Raw genomic sequence first — 23,679 nt, forward strand, 5'->3', positions numbered from 1 at the left:
ACATTATGTAAAATAAGTGCTAATTTAATTTACCACCTTTGGGTGCGTTTCATTTATTAATATTTAGGTGAAGTTTCTAATTTCTGTACCTCTAGTGGCACAAAATGGTATTGCAAAAATGTTCACTCCCACTTCTCTCAAATATAAGATTATGTTCAAACTCTATTAATAGATTTAGTTTGAATCTGCAACATTACTGCCAAAATGTCATCGCTACTACACTGTAAAAGTTGCCAGGAATTAATCATAAAAATACAGTAACCATATTTCAGGCTTAACGAAATGTCATTTTGATTCCTGAAGCATTTTTTATTGTTGATTATACAGTAAAATCATACTATTTTTAATATAATTTTTTACAACATTTTACTGTTCTTGTTAAATATATATATTTTTACCGTATATGTTAACCAATTAACGATTTTTTTCTGGAGCATTTTTACACACTTTTTCAAAATGTTAAAAAGTTACGAAAATGTTTTTTCAGTGTACAGGTAGTTTTACTGTAGAAAAATCATGGAAAATTTCATAAATTATTGAATATGTCCCTATAATAATATAGCCACATAATGTACTTATGAAGCCGGATAGAAGAAAACGAAAAAGTACATTAGTGAGATGACTTCAGCACCTCCCAGTATCTCCCTAACTTCACCCTGGTACTTTTCAACCGAGATCCATTCAGCTGTCATAGCCGTTCTAACTGCATCAACCCCTCTCGGGATTTAGTCTCTGTGCTTGCTTTGTTACGAAGCGATTAAAGATGTCAGCTGCCAGGATAAAGAGTTGTTTTTTTGTAAAGTCTCCATAGAGATTGTTTTGTAGCTGCTGTGTGGTGCCAGAGCTTAAATCAGAGTTTGCCGGGTCACTGGAGGACTCCCGAGAGTCTCTGCCCAGTGGTGGCTTTGCATCATTCTTTAGAGTTGTTCAGTTTAGTGTTTCTACTATTCATTTACTCAACTCAATTTAAAGATTACTGGAGTGGATCATAGTGCAGGCATACAGGGTCAAAAAACCATCATCAACATTATGATGGCTGCCAGTCATCAGATATGCATAAAACAAACCTTTTCAGTTTTTGTCTGGCTAGAACTTCCAAGAGTTTCGGCCTGTTTTTCTAAGCACAGTTAACTAACTGTAGCATTTTTTTCCAACATGGTGACACCTAAGTGGTCACTTGACCAGTAAATCCATTCTAATCCTGATTTCGCAGCACCACAATGGTGAAAGAAACCATAAATGTGTCAAAAAGCCTGGACTGATACGGAATGGGACTGTTCTTCAACAAGAATCATTCGGCTCGATGGTGGAAAAGTGCCTTTTTTCGCAGATTTCACCTAGAGTTTCTAGACACAAATGAGACAGTTATTGACAAAGTATAGAGCAATATTATACTGTATATAAATTAATGTGGATAGCCTCTGTTATCTTTTCAAATTTGAGCAGAGTTTTGAGACATTGAGACGTTGAGATCTCTTCTGAAACTCTAGAGGAGACATGTGTGAGATTACTGAGGTCTTTTTTCCTCAGGAGAAAAGTCTGAAAAGCAGGAGACTCAAGCAAAAGTCTTTATTGCTTTCCAACATGGAAATTGGTGTCTAGGAAAAACAATTGAGGTATTATTACAGTTGAAGTGTGAAATTTCTGCACCATTAGCATCACCAAAGTCATTGCAAAAATAATTACTGTTTCCCAAACACTTATTCAGTGCATTTCCATGCACACTAATATGCTGATGATAACTACCAAAACAGCTTTTTTTAAAAATCAAGAAAACAGAAGAAAATTGTGTTTATATGAGATTCGAAATCATTGTGTTATTCTCTGCTTTTGATGTCATTCAAAAAGTGTCATTCACACAACACTTGCACACATTGGACAAGCTGGTAAGAATGTCAGTAGTGGTGTTTACATGCAATACAGAATCAGAGTAATATTCAAAAATCTATGTATGGCAATACACAAAAAAAACATTAATGACCTTACACAAATAAAAAAAATAAAAATGTCGGCTTATAACCATAATCGGTGCAAGATTGTGCATGTAAATGTGCTCAGTGATTGGACAATGGGACTCTTAGGCATGTAAATAGAGCAAACCGAGCAGAAGGCAGATGCTTGGCCAGTTGAATCCCCCTTTCCTGCTCTTCAGCTCTGCCTCTGAACTCTGATTGGTCCAGCTGGCTTCCTGTTTATATGCAGGGTGGGGTTTCTGTATTCTGCAGAGCTCTAGGGAGAGAAGGGGAGGCAGAGTGGGTTTTCCGTAACTGCGCACCTTAAAGACAGCGACTCCCACACCCCTGTCAACCCCTCACTGCAGCAAAAAGACTATTTTTAGCTCTGTTTCATGAGAGGGAATGACTCTGGAAACTTGATTCAATTGCTCTGCACATAAAAGCCCATGTTGTTTAGATTTCCTGATTTGATTAGTGTTATTGCATGTAACCTCAGACCTTTAATTTTTAAACTCTAGATTTCGAACTTTAGCATAAAGAATGCAAATAGTTAAATGAAGAACACATAAAGTTCATTTGGTGAATATTAGATAATAATAAATAAAAAAAAACTCATATTGCTGTGTTTGTTCTGTCAGCTGTTTTTCCCATTGCATCTATTTTTATGTCACATAAGCAATTTGAAACAGTTTGTATCAAAGTTGGCATGAAGATACACTTTCCCTCGGTGATTATCTGTTACATCTGTTAAGGACAAGAGCTGCAATAATGTGTGAGTGTGTGTGTGTTTGTGTGTGTGTGTGGGCGGTTTTGGGTGGTTTACGAGGACAATTTTTTTAGGTAACAAACTAGTAATTACAAGGGTATTATGCTATAAATGTGGTTTATGAGGACATTTCTAGTGTCCCCATAATTCAAATTGCTTAAAAAACATACTAAACAATGTTTTTCTGAAAATGTAAAAATGCAGAAAATTTTTTGTGATAGTTAGGTTTAGGGTTAGGGTTAGGCATTTAACAATCTAACAATCTATAGTTCGTACAGTATAGAAATCATTATGTCTATGGAGAGTCGTCATAAGGATAGCCGCACCAACACGTGTTTATATATATATATATATATATATAATTCTAATATTTATAAAAAATTCTAATAATGCAAACGTGTCTTCTTTTATGCTGCTACATAGGCTGCCATTATAAAATTATTCTTCTCCCTTTCAGAGTGATACACTGGCTGGAGCAATGAAAGAAGAGAACTTGTTCTGCAGGCGGTTCTCTCACTGTCCCACGGCAACCTCTCCTCCAAAAATCGACACACACGTGTTGACCCGCAACCTTTCCTATGGAGGAGACAATGAACTGTACACGCTCAGCCCAGGTATCCATTCTATTCTGAGATCTGCCAAAACCACTTGATTTTTATAGCAGAAAATGGGCACGTGATGCTTGCCCATGCGAAACTCACCACCATAATGCCATGGCGTTGCTATGCGGTTGCTAAGGTGTTCTGAGTGATTTTAACTAACTTTATGCAGTTTTTAGGTTGTTCGCTGTGATTTTTATGGAGTTATGGGAGGTTACGAGGTGGTTGCTTACCAAATAAAAGGTCTGTGTAAGTCTAAGGATTTTCTTTTTGTTTTTTGTCTGAAGTATTTCTGAGTGAAACAGACTATTCAGAAGGAAATAATTTAGGAAATAATGTATTCATTTTATCTATTGTGATTTTACTTTTGTGAAACTTTTGTTAAGCTATGGGATCATTAGTTGTGCTTGCTTGAAATAGGCAATAAAAAAATCAGTAAGCAACTATTTAGCAACCAACCACAACACCCTAGCAACACCTCAGAAACCATTCAGAACACCTTAGCAACCACATAATAACACGCTAACAACCACTCAGAACTCCTTTGAAACCAAATAGAAACGTCCCAACAGCCACCCAGAACACCCTAGTTACGCCAAAGCAGCCACTCAATACACCTTAGCAACTGCATAGCAACATGCTTACAACCACTCAGTAGACTTGAGCAACCACAAAGCAACATGCTAACAACCATTTAGATCACACTAACAACTGAATAGCAATGCGCAAACAACCATTCGGAACACCTTAGTAATCGCATAGCAACATGCTAGCAATACACAGGACATCCTAGTAATTCCCTAGAATCCTCTTAGAACACCATAGCAAAAACATAGCAACACACTGGCAACCAACCTAGAACACCCTTACAACTGAATAGCAACATTAATAACAACCAATAAGAACACTGTAGCAGCCGCATAGCAACATGCTTTATCCTGGGCACCCTAGTTATGCCCTAGCAAGCACTCAGAACACCATAGCAACTGCATAGCAATGCGCTAACAATACCCAGAATAGTCTAACAACTGAATAGCAACGTGCTAACAACCACTTGCATTACCCTAGCAGCCACATAGCAACATGCTAGCAACACCCAGGACACTTAAGTAATGCCCTAGCAACCACCTAGAACACCATAGCAACTTAATAACAATGCGCTAAAAACCACTCAGTGCACCTTAGCAGCCGCATAGCAACATCCTGGCAACCACCCACAGCACATAGGCAAGCACTGCAATTTTGTTTAGAAAGTAAATAAGGTCAGTTTTGAATTCATATTGTCTTTAACTGATCTGATTAAATATTGATAATTTCTGATATGCTGCTGAAATATGTATAAATATATAAAGGAAAACACTACAGTAAATAATTTTTTTGCAGATGGTGAATATATACAATATATATATACTGTGTATATATACTATATATAGATTCGAGGACCGGAACTAACGGTTGTATACAACCGTTAGTTCCGGTCCTCGAATCTGATTGGACGAGAGACGTTCCATGAGTGCTGATGGTCTCACACCATCAGCACTCGGACGCTTCACTGTGTGTATGTATCACTCAGCTTGTGTTCGTGCTGTTCTAAACTAAAGTGTAAGAGCAGTGCAGATGTGTTAAGAGCCATCTGTCTCATCACATATTTTAGCCAGCAGGTGGAGGCAAAAGACCATTTTTGTATGTAATAGGAGCCAGTTGGTGACGTGAAGAGTCAGCATCACTTAGTGTTTATATTCAACAGCACTCTGTGATCGCTCGCTAGGAAATAGCTTTAAATGGATTTAAACTAACAACTTCAGCATTAAGGCTCATCACAGCTGAGAGACACAACAGACTGATTACGCAAACTCAACTACACACACTAACTACACGCACACATCATTGTTTCTCCAATAACATGTTAGAAACAGCCCAAGCTGTGATACTAGTAGTTTTGAAGTGATGTTTTTGAGAGGCTTGGAAGCCTCATTTGGTTTGAACCGGCAACGGCAGATTCTGATCCATCGCGTAAGAAAGTAGTTCCATGCACAAATGTGTTTTTTGTGACTGTACTCAGTTTTTCCTAATTTTTGTTCATTGAACTGTTGTATATAAGCAATATCACGCTCATAATCGTGCTATATGGCCCTAAATCAGCACTGCTGTGATTCGGCCACAGGCCGAGTGCCGTAGGTAATCACAGCAGTGCTAATGTAGGGCCATATCGAACTCTTGTTTGTGTGATATTGCTTAAATATATATATATATATATATATATATATATATATATATATATATATATATATATACATACAGTATATACAGTTGAAGTCAGAAGTTTACATACACCTTAGCCAAATACATTTAAACTTTTTCACAATTCATGACATTTAATCATAGACAACATTCCCTGTCTTAGGTCAGTTAGGATCACTACTTTATTTTAAGAATGTGAAATATCAGAATAATAATAGAGAGAATGATTTATTTCAGCTTTTATTTCTTTCATCACATTCCCAGTGGGTCAGAAGTTTACATACGCTTTGTTAGTATTTGGTAGCATTGCCTTTAAATTGTTTAACTTGGGTCAGACATTTTGGGTAGCCTTCCATAAGCTTCTGAATTTTGGCCCATTCCTCCAGACAGAACTGGTGTAACTGAGTCAGGTTTGTAGGCCTTCTTGCTCGCAAATGCTTTTTCAGTTCTGCCCACAAATGTTCTATCAGATTGAGGTCAGGGCTTTGTGATGGCCACTCTACCTCCTTGACTTTGTTGTCCTTAAGCAATTTTGCCACAACTTTGGAGGTTTGCTTAGGGTCATTGTCCATTTGGAAGACCCATTTGCGATCGAGCTTTAACTTCCTGGCTGATGTCTTGAGATGTTGTTTCAATATATCCACATAATTTTCCTTCCTCATGATGTCATCTATTTTGTGAGGTTCACCAGTCCCTCCTGCAGCAAAGCACCCCCACAACATGATGCTGCCACTGGTTGGGATGGTGTTCTTCAGCATGCAAGCCCCACTCTTTTTCCTTCTAACATAATGATGGTCATTATGGCCAAACAGTTAAATTTTTGTTTCATCAGACCAGAGGACATTTCTCCAAAAAGTAAGATCTTTGTCCCCATGTGCACTTGCAAACTTTAATCTGGCTTTTTTATGGTGGTTTTGGAGCAGTGGCTTCTTCCTTGCTGAGCAGGTTATGTCGATATAGGACTCGGTTTACTGTGGATATAGATACTTGTCTTCCTGTTTCCTCCAGCATCTTCACAAAGTCTTTTGATGTTGTTCTGGGATTGATTTGCACTCTTTGCACCAAACTATGTTCATCTGTAGGAGACAGAATACGTCTCCTTCCTGAGCGGTATGATGGCTGCGTGGTCCCATGGTGTTGATACTTGCATACTATTGTTTGTACAGATGAACGTGGTACCTTCAGGCGTTTGGAAATTGCTCCCAAGGATGAACCAGACTTGTGGAGGTCCATAATTTTTTTTCTGAGGTCTTGGATGATTTCTTTTGATTTTCCCATGATGTCAAGCAAAGAGGCACTGAGTTTGAAGGTAGGCCTTAAAATACATCCACAGGTACACCTCCAATTTAGTACATCTCCTACCAGAAGCTAATTGTCTAAAGGCTTGACATCATTTTCTGGAATTTTCCAAGCTGCTTAAAGGCACAGTTAACTTAGTGTATATAAACTTCTGACCCACTGGAATTGTGATATAGTCAATTAAAAGCGAAACAATCTGTCTGTAAAAAATTGTTGGAAAAAAGTAGATGTCCTAAACGACTTCCAAAAACTATAATTTGCTAATATGAAATCTGTGGAGTGGTTAAAAAATTACTTTTAATGACTTCAATCTAAGTGTATGTAAACTTATATATATATATATATATATACTGTATATACAGTATATATATTCACAATCAGCAAAAATTATATTTAAGTGTTTTCCTTTCGTAGTTCAGATGATCATCATTCATTCCCCTTGATATTAATTAGTTGTTTGTGTTCTCGTATGGGTGTGTGTACGCGTGCGTTTTCGTGTGTGTGTTCTACAGGTAATGAAACAGAGCGAAACGGTTTGCCCTTACTGAGAGACGAGGTCAGCCCGGCCCGGTCGCCCAGCAGTGTGGTGCGTAAACTGCTTGTTGACTGCCTGCATGGAATATGATGCATAATAATGTAGATGGAAAGGAAAATACCCTGTACTTGCTTGGTGAAGCACATTTTTATAACACATCTGTTATTTCAGCCTTCTTACCCTTTTACTGGGTTTTTTTTTTTCTGAATACTAAGCTGCTAAAGCAAAGATTAAAAAGACCTTTGCAGATGTAGAGGAAGCGAAATGACCTGCAACTAATGCATGTCACGGCTCATCCAATCACAGTCTCTTTTATCCGTTTTGCTACCAAAACAGTTTTCAGTGCTCTGAAAGCTTTTAGTAAATCAGATCTCATGTCTCAGGCCCTTTTAAAATGCAGCTGCCCATTTTACGTGTTTTTAATAAACTAATGTACAATAAAAGCCTGTCATTCATTCACCCATATAAAACTACATAACCTCAAACTCTTAAAAAGCTTTTTAACTATTGGACTATGGACACAGACAAACAGGCATCGTTGGTAGTTACAACGTAACTGTGCTTAGCAATGTGCTACCAACCACTCAGAACACCTTAGCATCTGCATTGCAACGTGAAATCAACCTAATATATCAAGAAAGATTAGATGACTAGTCGTTTCAGCAACCCATCAACTACATGGAAAAAAATTAAGAGAAAGGTTTACTTAATTTTTATTTTGCAAGTTTTTCTGTTTTTAAACTGAATTAAACTTCAGTAATTAAACTTCTTGACAGTTTTTCAGTTTTTCCAAGTACATTTTAATGGTATAAAATTAAGTAAAATCTACTTAATTTCATGACACACTATTGATTGAAGTGAGAGAGTAAATTTAACTTAAACAAATGTAAAAATTTGATGTACGTGGTATTTAAATAAGCTAAGTAAAATGTAAATGAACATTTAGCTAGAACATTCCACATTTTGAACATGACATATGGAAGCTTTCTACTGGAAAGCTCCATGCCTGCTATGTAGTCTATGAGAAAACATCACCTTGCATTAATGGCAGTGGGATCACAATATGGAGTTGCGCACACAGACCTCAACACTTGGTGCACAAAACACGATGATGGTAACGGTTAACAGATAATTTTGAGTAGAAAATTAACTTCAGACTTCACAAAATAAGAAGTTACCAAATGTAACAGCAAAATCAACAATAAAAATTGTGTAAATTAACTTGCAGACAGTGTTTTAAAGCCTGGTGCATGCTGGAAACAACAGATTTATTATTTTATTTACCAGTGAAATTTACTTAAATTAGCTACAAAAAATGATGACAAGGTTTTCTACTTTAGGATTAATACATGATGGTGCATTGTAAAAATAACAAATAGTCATAAACAATATTTACTTATAAGATAAATCATTCATTTTTACACGTTTGAATTAAAAACAAATATAGAATTTACTTGAAATCACGCTTTAACTTATTCAATGTTGAAAGTACGTTATATTTTTTCTATATTTACCTCACCACAAAAAAAAAAAAAAAATTCAGTGTAGTCAATTTTGAAAATATGTCATTTAGCACATCCCTTCTGCTCATATCATGTGTTTTGTGTGAGTATATGAGCCTGTAATTAATTCGCAGATATGTTACATAAAAATATAATATCCCAGGATCTAATGCAATATTTATGAATGCTGTCCATGTAAGTCAACAAAAAAGGTTTAGCATTGGTATAGTTTTTTTCTGGTAGAGTTTTTTATTTTTATTTTCTGGTTTGGAGGCTAATTTGGGCCTGAGAGGAGGTCTGTCTTCTCCATTCTCTGGTCTGATCTTCAACTGACACCCACAGCTGACCAAACAGACCTGCTACATTTAGCCTGGTGTCTTTTGCAGTTAGTGTGAAAGAGGTGTATTTGGACATAGCTTTATATGCAGTATAATATGAGTATTAAGCTGGGACTTTAAAAGTCAACATGAAACGGCATTTGCAACCCATTTTACTTCCATAATGCAACGCATTTCAGAATAAAACAGGATATCTGAGAAAAAGTGCAGAGCGGAAATGTATCCATTGGGAATTGATTGGATCGTGAAAAAGTGGTTGGAGGAGAGGGTTGAAAAATAAGAGGGCTTGGTGATGTTATACGAAAAGGAAAGTTCAGAGGCAGTGCAGGATATTATATTTTGCCGAAAGATTACAAAGACATACATTTTTTTCTTAGAAATAAAATGCACCATTGAATCATTCTCAGTGTGATCAGGAACGTGAATTTAAAAAGCAAATAAGGCCATGTTGACAAAAATGGTTAGCCAAAGATGAGCTATATGTTTTTTAAAAGCAAACTTCTATCATAATTTTCATTTTTCTCCCTCAGTCGGAATCCAGGATGTTTATTGGTGTCGAGAAAGAGTCTTCCTCGCCCACGGAGAAGCTGGCAAGAAAAGAATCGCTTAAGGTATGATGGACTTCCCACTACAGGCAGAGTTCATGACCCAGTTTCTCAAAACAGATGCTTATTCATGGTTGTGGACACCAATGTCAAGCTGGCAGGTGGATTGCACAGAATGTGCATATATGGACACTTACAGTAGAAGAGGAAAGATTTTTTGTTGTTGTTGTTTTGTGGCTCTTTGATATTGTGTTTGGTGCCCTCTGGTGGTTAGCAAGGCTTTTATTTTGACATTTTGCAAGTCTTGCTGCTGATCTACAGTGGGATCCAAAAGTCTGAGACATCAAATTTATGTCAAAATTGTTAAATGGAAAATAAATATTTCAGATTTTATATTTATTCAAAATTTCAGGCCCCACTAAATTCCGCCTTGCTGATGGTTTAATAGGGCATGTAAAAGCAATAATGCTTGACATTATATCCCAGGTTCAGAAAATGAATTATCGACAGGAAAAGAAGAGGGTTGCCAAAGAGCTCTTCAGTGCCCTTAAGGATCCAAGTGTGGTTCTAATGTCCAACTGGCTAAAGGTACCATTAACACCATTGGTAAACCTCATTGGTTTTCATTGTAACCATGATCACAAGATTCTGGGAATTTTTTGTCTTAGATTCGAGGGTCACTGAAGAGTTGGACAAAATTGTGGTGTGTCCTGAGACCTGGCATTCTCGTGATTTATAAGACCCCCGGTTCAGAGCACTGGGTGGGAACGATCCTTCTCAATGCCTGCAAACTCATCGAAAGACCCTCGAAGAAAGATGGATTCTGCTTCAAAGTCTTCCATCCGCTGGACAAGTCCATATGGGCCATGAAGGTTAGATTTCAGTGTATCATAAACACTTCGTCCTCTTGGATTGCACTAATTAAGTTATATGTTGAGTTAATAAAACCTTGGTTTGGATTGATTGGAACTTTTGCTTATATATTCCCAGGGTCCTAAAGGAGAAACAGTGGGCTCCATCACACAACCTTTGCCTAGCAATTACCTGATCTTTAGAGCTGCATCTGAATCTGATGGTGAGCAAGTATGCTCATCCGTTTGTCTGTCTGTTGTTTTCTAAGCATTTAGGAGTAACTTTAGTCACATAGTAGGTAGGGTTGCAGCGGTATACCGGTTTCACGGTATACCATGGTATGAAAATTGCCGGTTATCATACCATGTACATTTGCTTATCTACGGTATTGAGAAAAAAATGCAACCGTATGGAGAATCTCACCTGCGCGTGCGCATCTCCTTTCCTCCTTGACTGCCTGTCAGACTCGTCAACTTGTGCCACACACATGCAGCGGAGAAAAAGTCAAAGAGAAGCGAGGCAAGGGGGTCTGACATACGTGAGTGTGTGTGTGTGTTAAAGCAGTGTTTCTCAACTGGTACGTCGCAGGTCTATTCGGACTGGGTCGCGGACAGCAGGGAAAGAACAATGCCATGGTTCTCCCATTGAAGATATTTCGGCGGCCGCCCAAGTGATAGCTTATTTAGGACTGCGGAGGCAGATTTAATGATAATCTCGCAATCAGCTAAATGCTTCTCATCTGCACTTTCGCACGAGTGTAACGGAACCAGCTCGTGATCATGATCTGCTCTGCTCTCTGACACGCGCATGCAACAACCGGGCTTCCTTTGATATTGCGGAGCGCAGACCTCAAAACTGATATGACCAGTTTCAATTCTAGTGAGACTTTTCTAGTTTTAAAGTGTTACGGAGGAAGTCAAGTCGAACCTCTCAAACAGTAGGCAGCCCTGACATGCCAAACAGCACTGAGGAGGAAAAGAGCAACACTGTGTTATGCTCAAATTTTTTTTTCATTATACATCATCACCTTTACAAAATTGTTTCACGATTTTACATGAGTAAAAGTAACTGTTATATTTTGACAAAATTGTATACTTTCATATGAAATAATCTAAAGGTAGAATCTGTTAGAACTCATTTTATATCAACAGTGGCAGTTGTAGTTAAAGTTTCAAGATGTGTTTCAGCTAGTACTTGTTTTTTTATAAATATTATAATTTGTTATTATTACTATTATTTAAGACTAGCTACACAACTAACCATGGTAATGAGGAGCCTTTCCTCCTGTGTAATATGTATGTTCTGTTTAAATTATGTTTGAAATTAGGAAACAAATGGGATAATAATGGGCTCCTGTAAGTAAATATGATCTTCAATTTTTAAAAGGGGGAGAGAAAACTTCCTGTCGCTTTTGTTGTTGACGTCAACAACAAAAATAATGTCTCTTGATGCATGTCCTTGTACTTGAAAACCATGAACAAAACTATGCAACGTAAAAGGAAATGCGACCCAGGATACATTTAATATAGGTTATGTTTTTACTATGGTGGGTCACCACTTGATTTCCAATGTAAAATCTGTCCTGAAGCAAAACCAGTTGAGAACCACTGAGTTAAAGGTACAGACAGGAGCAGTCTGGTTGTGCTGTTGCGCACCTACAGTATATGTTAATTATTAATAATCATAGGACATTACTTTAAAAGCTCACACAGCTGATGTTATTTTTCATTTAGTAGTTAATTTAACATGTAAACTAACATGCTTTAGTTATATAACATGTTATAGTTAAATGCTATTTTTTATAACATGTTTATAATTCGTTTATTATTATAATTCTGTTAGCTTTCTGTTTATTCTATTTATTTTATTTGTTTTAAAAAGGGAGACTTTTTTACACATACTTCAATAAAAAAAAAAAATGGTTTCAAGTTTCAATTATAATAAAGTGTTTGCTCAACCAAAAAAAAAAAAAAAACCTTTTGTTTTTACTGCTTTAAGGGTCATTGTAACTGATAATAATAATTGTGTAATACCGTATACCGTGATACTGTGAAACTGTGATATTTTCTGAGACGGTTATCGTACCGTGAAAATCTCATACCGTTGCAACCCTGATAGTAGGATTTGTCTTCTTATCTAAGCACATCACATTTCATGCATGCAGAAATAGTTTTTTGACAGTGTTTCTCAGTCAAAAGATGTTTACATTTAGATTTTGCATAGACACACAAATGCATGTATTCTACAGTCATGTTTAGTACCATAAATTTCTCTCCGGCTGCTGCAGGCCGCTGTTGGATGGACGCTCTGGAACTGGCCCTCAGCTGCTCCAGTCTGTCCAAGATGACGGCAAAGAGCTGCAGGGACGGAGATCTGAGCAGCTCTTCAGAGTCCTCACATATACTGCAGCTGCTGCAGTCTGCCTCTCTCATTGATCAGGACTTGTTACAGTGAGTATTTACTTATAATATACACCTCTCTGATCTATGTTCATAAATGCTGAAATCGTTTTTCAAAAGTATAGCCACAAGACTTAAACATTATGCAGGTTAATATGATTTAAGTGTGGTAAAATCATTTACTAACCTTATCTGTGTAAAACTATATCCAACTCTGGGATTACTGAGTTTGGTTGTCATGACAACAAAGTTGTAATATTGGGTATAACACTAATGTCGCTTCAAACCCTCTTCAGTGGAACACAAAAGGAAAAATGTGAAAAGGGTGTACGTTTTTTTGCAATGAAAGCTAATAGTGACTCCAGGCTGTCAAGCTCCAAAAAGGACAGAAAAAACCCCACCATGAAACCAAAGTGAAAGTAGTCGATACGACTCTTGCACTTTTTTTTTGGCACTTTCATTTGATTTCATTTTTCCTTTTGTGTTCCACTGAACAAATTCATACGGGTTTAGAGTAGGGATGTGTCACGGTGGTCGACTAATCGACTAGTCGTCCAACAACTGACTTGTCGATTAGTGGGGTCGACTACTAACATAAATTTTTTTAATTCTGGTAGTTTTAATCGGAGAAGCAATTCTCATATTAATTAAGTGACGCAACTTTGATTGTAAGTTGCTGTGCTTAAAAGTGAATAATAGTCAGCATAGTAAAAACTTCTTCATCTCTTTAATGTGTAAATGTGTTTAGTCCATCCATTATGAAATAGTGTTTTTCAGGACTGGAAAAGTCATAAAATCTTATAAGAAATTTCTATAATGAATATAATTTTTTCTAAATTTGCTCTCCTCTAAAATATTTAATTACCTTTATATTGCTCCAGTGTTGAGCTTTTGTAGAGTAAAACTTCCTCACAAGATAGCACTGTTCGATTTGTAAGAAAATTGGTCTTTTGAGATTAATCTTTTCAATTAATTTTAAACTATGAATTTAAATGGTTCATGAATCAGTCTAAATGATTCATTAGCCTAGCGGTCTGAATTAAATGATTGTAAAAATTATATTTCTGGTAATCAGAAAAGCCTGGAAAGGAAGAGTCTTGGAAGTTCATTGATAGAAATAGGGAGGGAACCCTGATGTTTTAGACTTTTCAGATACTTTGTGCTGAAATTTTGGACTTGGTTTCAATAGGCCTTAACGCTCCCTCCCTGTAGTCTTTAACATTTTCAACCAGCCCACAACACAGCATGGCTATAATATATTTCCAATCCACGTTGTAGTCTGCCACCTTCAAAAAATGAACAAAGACCCCTGTAGTAAGGGGCCTGCAAAAAGGGTTAGGGTTAGTTGGAGTCAGGGTTAGTGTTGGGGTTAGGATATTTTACTGTTCTTAAAAAAACCGCAACCTTTAAAGCTCTAAAACGGACACTTTAATCCAATGCCCAGACTTTAATCAACAACCCTCACAGTCTGTATTAAATGCTTTAAAGCTTCTCTACATAGACAGCATTTTAACCTTTTATGTATGCTTGGTTATTGGGTTTCTTGTCATTTAGCAGATTCTCTCATCCACTGTGACATTTACATCCAAAAAGGACATCTGCAGGCCTCCTTTAGCAACCAAGGACAAAGTTTTTAGCTCATATGCACATCTGTGATGGTAAAATCCATTTAGATTGCATATCTGTAACAACGTCCTCAGCAGGTTTTGATGAGCTGACATCATGATAAATGGGTTTATGTTTATATTTTTTGCCATGCAAACAATCTAGATATTTACATTTTCTGAAAACAATGTGAGTTAAACTTATGCAAGGGTAGTGAATGGTTAAATGGTTGTTAGGGTGTTACTAGGCAGTTGATAAAGTGTTCTGAGTAGTTTTTAGCATATTGTTATGTGGTTGCTAGGTTGTTCTGGGTGGTTGCTTGCAATGTCAGAAATGAACTTTTCCATAAAGGGGCAATAATTGCCCCCTGGATTTAATTTTCAGGTGCAATTTTTACATTTATGATCATATTTTCTTTTTCAAAATGCAGAGAAATATACTGTCATTCATATATATTTAAATACTTAAATTTAATACATTAATTTACATAAGTAAATAAGTACACAAATAAATGTGAATAATTAGATGAAGAATATACAGTATATTAAAAATATATTATATAAAAAAATGAAAAATAAAAACAGAAACTGGGGCAGTTTTTGTCCCCAGATTTTGAATTTCATGGGCATTTTTGCCACGAGACCCCCCCCCCGATTTCTGACCCTGGTTGTTTGGTTGTTGGCCCAAGACAAAAGAGTCCACCTTTAAATCTCAATGATATTCAGTCATAGTCTGAAGGTCATAAACTGGCACGACTGGTACACCCTTAAAAACTGAATTTTATATGTACTTAATAGTTTAGATATTCCATTCAGTAAATGAAAAATAGTTGTTAAAATTATTACTCAAAATCTATATTCCAAACACAGGCCATGCTATTTTGATTAATCATCATACATTAATAATTAATTAGTTTACCTTCTACATGATGGAATCAAATCAGATTCAAAGAATATAAGATGACATGTTTATGTATTTGAGAGAGATGGTAGACATTATTTGCCAGTGACATCCCTCAGTTGGGAATCATTTCTTGCTGAAGCCTCTCCCCTTTTCCACCCCTCCATAAATGACGTTTAATAATTCAGCCACTTTGAAGCTCCCAGCCAATCAGCTCTGCCCTAATGGTTATCGTGACAGGCAGAGGAGCAGGAAGAGCTGAGAACATGAACCCAACACCATCATGAGCACACAAACACGCTCGTAAATGCGCATGCAGCGTTTGAAAGGCTGCTGAACAGGAAAAACAGCTTTGGAAAACAGTTTACCTCAGAGCTTTTCTGTAGAAAAATAACAATCCAATCTGAAACCGTAAGGGAAGAGCACAGGCTGTGTTTCGACTGAAAATAAACATCTTGTTTCATTGTTTTGCTATTTTCTGTTTGCCAATCATTGGAGTTTCAGGAGTATAATTTCCTGGCAAGGTAAGGATACATTTTGCTTGGGTATTTTAATCGACAGTCGGTGTCACAGGACATGTTGCTGAGGCTAGCATGATGTGCAGTGACCTCTGTTTGTGGTATGAAGAGGAAAATTCAGGATATAAACGTCTGAACCTGCTGTTTCATGTGGTCAAGCACACAAAGAGCTGATTTTATTTTACGATTATTGCTAATGGTTATCAATGTGAGACTGCCCTTATGTCATCAGATGCTTCATATTTCTCTTTAGAAATTCATCACCTAAAGCGTCAAGTATGTGACTATTTACAGACATAGCAGGAAATTATGACAAATAATGACCCATTGTGACCATGGTGATGGCCATGTCATTTAAATTACTCAGGAACATGTGTAAACCATGCGTTTAGTTGCTTTGGCGACTGATCTTAGCAGGGTTTTAATTTGAATGTAAAAACAAATCTCTTTGAGGCAAGAAAAGAAGTATATTATAAATAAAAGAACGTATACAGAAATGAACAGAAGTTTCTAAGTCAGTATTTTGTCTTATTTTCCAGGAAACATACTGAACAAATAATTAAAGGGACAGATCATCCAAAAATGAAAATTCTCTCATCATTTACTCACCCTCTTGCCATCACTGATGTGTATGAATATCTTCTCATTTTTAGAAGAATATCTCAGCTCTGTTGGTCCTCACAATGCAAATAAATGGTGGCCAGAAATTTGAAGCTCAAAATAGCCTATAAAGGCAGCATAAAAGTAATCCATAAGACTCCATTGGTTAAATTCATGTCTTCAGAAATGATATGATAAGTGTGGGTGAGAAACAGATCAATATTGAAGTCCTTTTTTCTATATATTCTCCTCCCTGCCCAGTAGGTGGCGATATGCACGAATAATGCAAATCCCCAAAAACAAAAGAAGAATGAGTCTTTGGAGAGAAGAGGGCTGATGAGGGCTGTTTGAAAGTGGAGATTTATAGTAAAAAATGACTTAAATATCAATCTGTTTCTCACCCACACCTATTATATTGCTTCTGAAGACTGATTTAACCACTGTATGGATTACTTTTATGCTGCTTATCAATCTGTTGATTGCACCGGTGTATGTGGCTTGCTGTTCTGCTGCCCAACCTGTTTTTTATGTTTGTCCTAATGTTGTTATTGTCCCTGTTAATACAAAATACTACCTCTGTGCTGGTATATAACCGCCAAACACTCTTTAACATCCAAAGCTCTTATGAAGATCTACTGAAATCAGAACTGAAAGGATTACATTCCTGTTCTCCCTCGCTGGTGTCGAACCTACCGAAGTGTGTGCGCCGTCTGCCCTGTGCCATTCCTCTAAACAAACGCCGCAGACGATGAGGAAAGTGGGGAGGAATATAAGTGAAGCTGAAGGCATCCCCGGTTTTACTCTCGGGAACGCTATGCCAGTCAGGTTTTTCTCCACGTGGGTGGGAGTGTGACCGCTTCACATCCCGGCGCTCATTGGAAGCACCGCTTCGGTGGATTCGACCCATTGTTCCGGACTCTTCCAGCGATGTCTACATTCGCCAGTGACCTCATTCTTTACAAGGGGGAGTTAATCCACAAAACCTTTACCCTCTGCATCATGAATCGCAGCAGGACAATGACTCTTCGCTGGATTATGATCAGCCACCGATCAAGTTGGCCCTGATAAATGCGAGATCGATGGTTTATAAGACTTTCATTTTAAATTATTTTATTACCTCTCGTGACCTAGATTTTTTTACTTGTTACAGAGACTTGACTAAATGTTGGAGAAATAAGCCCATTTTCAGAACTTGTACCTCCAGAGAATGCATTTTTTAACTCGCCTTGGGCAACTGGATGGGGTGGTGGACTGGCATCCATTTTTAGAAGTAAAATTAGCTTTACTTTCGTAAAGACATAGCTTTATTCAAGCTTTGAATTGCAAGTATTTTTATTGGATCTGCTGAACCCTGTAGTGTGTGCGGTGGTGTACCGGCTCCCCAAATTCAACAGGGAGTTTATTGATGAATTTATGAACATTTTAGGGGGTGTTGTGCCCAACTATAATAGAATACTAAATGTTGGAGACTTTAATATTCATGTATGCTGTCCAACGAACCCTATGGCTAAAGACTTTTTAATTCTTATTGACTCTTTTGGTTTCGACCAACTGGTGAAAGGCTCTACACATATTTGTGGGCAAACGTTGGACCTTGTCTTGTCTCTTGGTTTGTCAGTTTATGATATTGAAATATGTGACAGTAGTTTTGCTGATCATAAACCTGTCTTGTTTTCTGTCCCTCTTCCATACCAACCTGTGAAATTCTACTCTTCTATTTGCTGGTCTCGTATATTTAGCTCTACTTCAAATGGAGATTTTACTGCTGCATGTAAAGAGGCACTACAGTCCTCAGAGTTAGATTTTTCTTCATCTCACTGAAGTGTCGAGGAGCATGTTAATGTTTTTAACTCCATCTGTACAAAGATCATGATGAAACATGATAAACCCAAATCAGCTCCTTGGTTAAATGATGATATCTGCTCTTTAAGGCGGTTATGCAGAAGATCAGAACGTAAATGGAAGAAGGCCAAACTTCAGGTGTCATATGAAATCCTAAGAGGCCCTCTATCAAAGTTTCAGAAAGCTGTGAAAGCAGCAAGGTCTAAATATTTCACTGATGTTATTGCTAATAATTGTCATAGACCTAGAGTGCTTTTTTCAACCATAAGTTCTGTTATCAATCCTGCTGTACATATGTCTCTTGATGTGTCCCCAAAAATGTTGAAAGGATTGCTGAGGTCAGATCTAACATCCAGTAACCTGCGTGTGATCCATCGGTTCCTCTTTTAGATTTGGCTACTCTTTCGCAGATTGATCCCATCTCTTTTCACACTCTTAAAGAGATTGTTGTACATCTGAAGCCAGCTACCTCACCTCAAGACTTTATTCCGACCAATTCCTGAAACAAATTATAGACACTGTTGGTCTTAGTATATTGTCCATAATAAACGAAAGCTTGGTCACAAGGACTGTACCAGAGTATTTCAAACATGCAGTTGTGCAACCTCTCCTTAAAAAACCTAATCTTGATAGGACAGTTCTTTCTAATTTTAGACCTATTTCTAAATTACCTTTTATTTCTAAGATCATGGAGAAAGCGGTACTTGCCCAGTTACAGACTTTTTTAGATAAAAATAATATTCTTGAAGTATTTCAGTCAGGTTTTAGAACATATCATAGCACTGAATCAGCACTTTTAAAAGTTTTTAACGATATGTTCTTAACTGTTGACGCAGGAAATCTGGCGATTCTGGTGATGTTAGATCTTAAAGCAGCCTTCGATACTATAGATCATAGTGTTCTCATTTATCGCCTTCAGCAGTGCGTGGGTATTTGTGGAAATGCTCTTAACTGGGTCAAATCATATCTCTCAAATAGAAGTTTCTCAGTTCATCTTGGAGAATTCTCATCTGTCTCGGCCCATCTTATTTGTGGCATTCCTCAGGGCTCTATTCTGGCCCCTGTTATATTCTCTTTGTACATGCTTCCTTTAAGAAACATGGGGTATTATTTCACTGTTATGCAGATGATATCCAAATTACCGCTGAAAACGAATAACAGGAATGCATTAGAACCCCTGCTGGCTTGTCTAAATGATGTGAAATCGTGGATGTCTTTAAACTTTTTAAGCCTCAATGACTCGAAAACTGAGATAGTTATGTTTGGCCCTTCTGAGATGGCTGGCTCTGTCAATGTTAATTTGGGACATTTGGCCCCTTTCCTTAAATCGTCAGTTAAAAATGTAGGCTTTGTATGTGACAGCGCACTTAAGTTCGATAAACAGATAAATGAAGTCGTTAAAACTAGTTTTTTTCAATTGAGACTTTTATCTAAGATAAAGCCTTTCCTGTCTTTTAAGGATTTTGTAAAGGTTATCCATGCTTTTATTTTTGCTCGCCTGGATTATTGCAATTCCCTCTATATAGAAATTAACAACGATTCCCTTGCAAGGCTGCAAATGGTCCAGAATGCTGCAGCCAGACTGCTGACAGGGGCCCGTAAGCATGACCATATTACTCCTATTCTACGCTCTCTTCACTGGCTGCCAGTTCCATTTAGAATTGATTATAAAATACTTTATGTTTCATTTTGCATATGCACAATCCTCAGAGATCCCTCAGATCATCTGACCAGAAGCTCTTGATAGTCACTAGGACTCAATTGTATTATTCTTCCAAAAATGTTCATTTGTGTTCAGCAGAAGAATGAAAGACACACATCTGGGATGGCATGAGGGTGAGTAAATGATGACTTTTTGGTGAACTATTCCTTTAATTCATGATATGTTCTCTGAAAACAATTCTTATTATTTTGTGCAATTTTGCTTCTGAAGTAAATTCCATCTTGTTTTAAGAATGTTTAGATATATTTACTGGAAAACAATACTGATTAAAGGAATAGTTGATCCAAAAAGGAACATTTCTATCATCATTTTGTTTCAAACCCGTTTGACTTGGAATATGATGCATGAGTCGTATGGACTACTTTTAGGTCACTACCAGCTGCCATTATATTGAAAGGATGGACCATGAAATTCATTGAAAATTAGAATCAGAATGAGCTTTATTGCCAAGTATGCTTAATACATGCAAGGAATTTGTCTTTGTGACAGAAGCTTCCAGTGCACAAACAATACAACAAGACAGAGATAATAAAAAAAAAATAGAATAAAAATAAAAAGTGAATAGAAAATATAAGTATATATAGAAATACACAATAAGACAAATCCCCCCATTGGCCCTTATCTATCATGGCCTCCTAATAATCTCCATCCATGAATTGGCTACATCACTCTCCTCTCCACCAATAGCTAGTGTGTGGTGGGCATTCTGGCGCACTATGGCTGCCGTCGCGTCATCCAGGTGGATGCTGAATACTGGTGGTGGTTGAGGAGATTCCCCCTATACTACGTAGAGCGCTTTGAGTGCCTAGAAAAGCGCTGTATAAATGTAAGGAAAAATTATAATTAATTATATATATATATATATATACAGTTGAAGTCAGAAGTTTACATACACCTTAGCCAAATACATTTAAACTCAGTTTTTCACAATTCCTGACATTTAATCTTAGAAAACATTCCCTGTCTTAGGTCAGTTAGGATCACAGCTTTTATTTCTTTCATCACTTTCACAGTGGGTCAGAAGTTTACATACACTTTGTTAGTATTTGGCAGCATTGCCTTTTGGGTAGCCTTCCACCAACTTCTCACAATAAGTTGCTGGAATTTTGGCCCATTCCTCCAGACAGAACTGGGTTAACTGAGTCAGGTTTGTAGGCCTCCTTGCTCGCAAATGCTTTTTTAGTTCTGCCCACAAATTTTCTATCAGATTGAGGTCAGGGCTTTGTGATGGCCACTCCAATACCTTGACTTTGTTGTTCTTAAGCCATTTTGCCACAGCTTTGAAGGTATGCTTGGGGTCATTGTCCATTTGGAAGACCCATTTGCGACCAAGCTTTAACTTCCTGGCTGTTGTCTTGAGATGTTGCTTCAATATATCCACATAATTTTCCTTCCTCATGATGCCATCTATTCTGTTAAGTGCACCAGTTCCTCCTGCAGCAAAGCACCCCCACAACATGATGCTGCCACCCCCATGCTTTATGGTTGTGATGGTGTTGTTCGGCTTGCAAGCCTCACCCTTTTTCCTTCTGACATAACGATAGTCATTATAGCCAAACAGTTCAGTTTTTGTTTCATCAGACCAGAGGACATTTCTCCAAAAACTAAGATATTTGTCCCCATGTGCACTTGCAAACTGTAGTCTGGCTTTTTTATGGTGGTTTTGGAGCAGTGGCTTCTTCCTTGCTGAGCAGCCTTTCATGTTGATATAGGACTTGATTTACTGTGGATATAGGTTCTCCCTGTTCAAACTACGTTCATCTCTAGGAGACATAATGCATCTGCTTCCTGAGCGGTATGATAGCTGTGTGGTCCCATGGTGTTTATACTTGCGTACTATTGTTTGTACAGATGAACATGGTACCTTCAACCATTTGGAAACTGCTTCCAAGGATGAACCAGACTTGTGGAGGTCCACAATTTTTTTTCTAAGGTCTTGGCTGATTCCTTTTGATTTTCCCATGATGTCAAGCAAAGAGGCACTGAGTTTGAAGGTAGGCCTTAAAATACATCTGCAAGTACACCTCCAGTTGACTCCAATTAGCCTATCAGAAGCTAAATTAGGCTTGACATCATTTTCTGGAATATTCCAAGCTGCTTAAATGCACAGTTAACTTAGTGTATGTAAACTTCTGACCCACTGGAATTGTGATATAGTGAATTAAAAGTGAAACAGTCTGTCTGTAAACAATTGTTGGAAAAATGACTCATGTCATGCACAAAGTAAATGTCCTAAACGACTTGCAAAAACGTCTCGGTTACTGTCGTAACCTCCGTTCCCTGATGGAGGGAACGAGATGTTGTGTCGATGTAGTGACACGGACCGAACTCCAGGGACACTTCGCTGACAGAGAACGCTTGCAGTTCCCCGACCTTCTTGATGGAAGTGAGCACGGTCAGGAGGGCGGTCTTCAACGAGACAGCCTTCAACTCGACTGACTCTAGGGGCTCGAATGGGGTTCTCCGAAGGCCCAGAAGGACCACGTAGAGGTCCCATGAGGGAAAGAGGTGCGGCCTAGGAGGGTTCAGCATCCTGGCACCTCTCAGGAACCTGACGATCAAGTCGTGCTTCCCCAGAGACTTAACTTCCACTGCGTCACGGTGTGCCGCTATAGCAGCTACGTACACCTTAAAGGTGGAGGGGGACAGCCGCCCCTCCAACTTCTCCTGCAGGAAGGAAAGTACTGACCCGACTGCGCATCTCTGGGGGTCTTCGCTTTGGGAAGAACACCAATTCGTGAACACACGCCACTTCAGGGCATACAGCTGCCTTGTGGAAGGAGCCCTGGGCTGAGTGATCGTGTTTACCACCACGGGCGGTAGACCACTTAAGTCTTCCACATCCCATCCAGGGAGCAGACATGGAGGTTCCAGAGGTCTGGGCGCGGGTGCCAGATGGTGCCCTGTCCCTGAGAGAGGAGGTCCTCCCTCAGGGAATCTGCCAGGGAGGTGCTGTCGCAAGGAGTGTTAGGTCCGAGAACCAAGTCTGGGTGGGCAAGTACGGAGCCATGAGGGTGACTTATTCATCGTCCTCCCTGACCTTGCACAGGGTCTGTGCGAGTAGGCTCACTGGGGAGAACGCGTATTTGCGCAGCCCCCGGGGCCAGCTGTGTGCCAGCGCGTCTGTCCCGAGGGGGGCTTCCGTCAGGGAATACCTGTATTTCTCCTGAGATTACCTGTGGGTTTTTCTTTGTATCCCGAACAATTCTTCTGGCAGTTGTGGCTGAAATCTTTCTTGGTCTACCTGACTTTGGCTTGGTATCAAGAGATCTCCGAATTTTCAACTTCTTAATAAGTGATTGAACAGTACTTACTGGCATTTTCAAGGCTTTGGATATCTTTTTATATCCTTTTCCATCTTTATAAAGTTCCATTACCTTGTTACGCAGGTCTTTTGACAGTTCTTTTCTGCTCCCCATGGCTCAGTATCTAGCCTGCTCAGTGCATCCACGTGAGAGCT

General features: G+C 38.2%; 1 protein-coding gene across 1 annotated transcript in view; it reads left to right on the top strand.

The window, feature by feature from the left end:
- Window positions 1-23,679, top strand: part of LOC127437838 (oxysterol-binding protein-related protein 5-like) — a 71,525-nt gene that overhangs the window by 32,496 nt on the left and 15,350 nt on the right. The window contains exons 2-8 of the mRNA XM_051693053.1: window positions 3,179-3,335; window positions 7,373-7,446; window positions 9,766-9,846; window positions 10,267-10,368; window positions 10,449-10,652; window positions 10,771-10,855; window positions 12,920-13,082. Of these exons, the coding sequence (XP_051549013.1) occupies window positions 3,200-3,335; window positions 7,373-7,446; window positions 9,766-9,846; window positions 10,267-10,368; window positions 10,449-10,652; window positions 10,771-10,855; window positions 12,920-13,082 (845 nt within the window). The 5' untranslated portion in view covers window positions 3,179-3,199. The remainder of the gene's footprint in view (window positions 1-3,178; window positions 3,336-7,372; window positions 7,447-9,765; window positions 9,847-10,266; window positions 10,369-10,448; window positions 10,653-10,770; window positions 10,856-12,919; window positions 13,083-23,679) is intronic.

Source organism: Myxocyprinus asiaticus, chromosome 48, assembly GCF_019703515.2.
Source record: "Myxocyprinus asiaticus isolate MX2 ecotype Aquarium Trade chromosome 48, UBuf_Myxa_2, whole genome shotgun sequence".
NCBI classification, from domain to species: Eukaryota; Metazoa; Chordata; class Actinopteri; order Cypriniformes; family Catostomidae; genus Myxocyprinus; species Myxocyprinus asiaticus.